Genomic DNA, 436 nt, shown 5'->3' on the forward strand with positions numbered 1-436 from the left:
ACGCTGGCTGTTTTTCGTTGGGATTTTTTTTTTTTTTAAAGAATGTTTGAAACCATATGAGGTCATACGATTCTAGAATCTGAATTATGTCATTTTCTTTCCTTTTTCCCGTGGTCAGGTTCCCGGGGAAGAGGAAGCTCACGAGAGTCAGCTGACCACCGTGAGAATGGACGAGGCCGAGAAGCTCAACTGTTAAAGACACACACACACACACACACACACGCACACATGCACACACACACACACACGCACGCACGCACGCACGCACGCACGCACGCACGCACGCACGCACACACACACACACACACACACACACTGTTTTGACATCCATCCTAGCACTTGAGTATTACTCCCTTTAGGTTGTATAAATGAACCTGGCAAATGTCTGTTTTAATGTGTAAAAATTCCAAAATATTTTTTTTTTATCATACACACA

At 44.0% G+C, this 436-nt stretch overlaps 1 protein-coding gene across 1 annotated transcript in view; it reads left to right on the top strand.

Annotated features, from left to right (window-relative positions):
* The window catches only part of LOC307270338 (ammonium transporter Rh type B-like), a gene marked incomplete at both ends in the record, with an annotated part of 75,448 nt that extends 75,252 nt beyond the window's left edge, over positions 1-196 (top strand). The window contains one exon of the mRNA XM_080054226.1: positions 119-196. Coding sequence (XP_079910352.1) covers positions 119-196 — 78 coding nt within the window. The remainder of the gene's footprint in view (positions 1-118) is intronic.
* Between the last annotated feature and the right edge of the window lie 240 nt (positions 197-436).

Source organism: Ammodytes marinus (assembly GCF_949987685.1).
Source record: "Ammodytes marinus genome assembly, contig: scaffold_94, whole genome shotgun sequence".
Taxonomy (NCBI): Eukaryota; Metazoa; Chordata; class Actinopteri; order Uranoscopiformes; family Ammodytidae; genus Ammodytes; species Ammodytes marinus.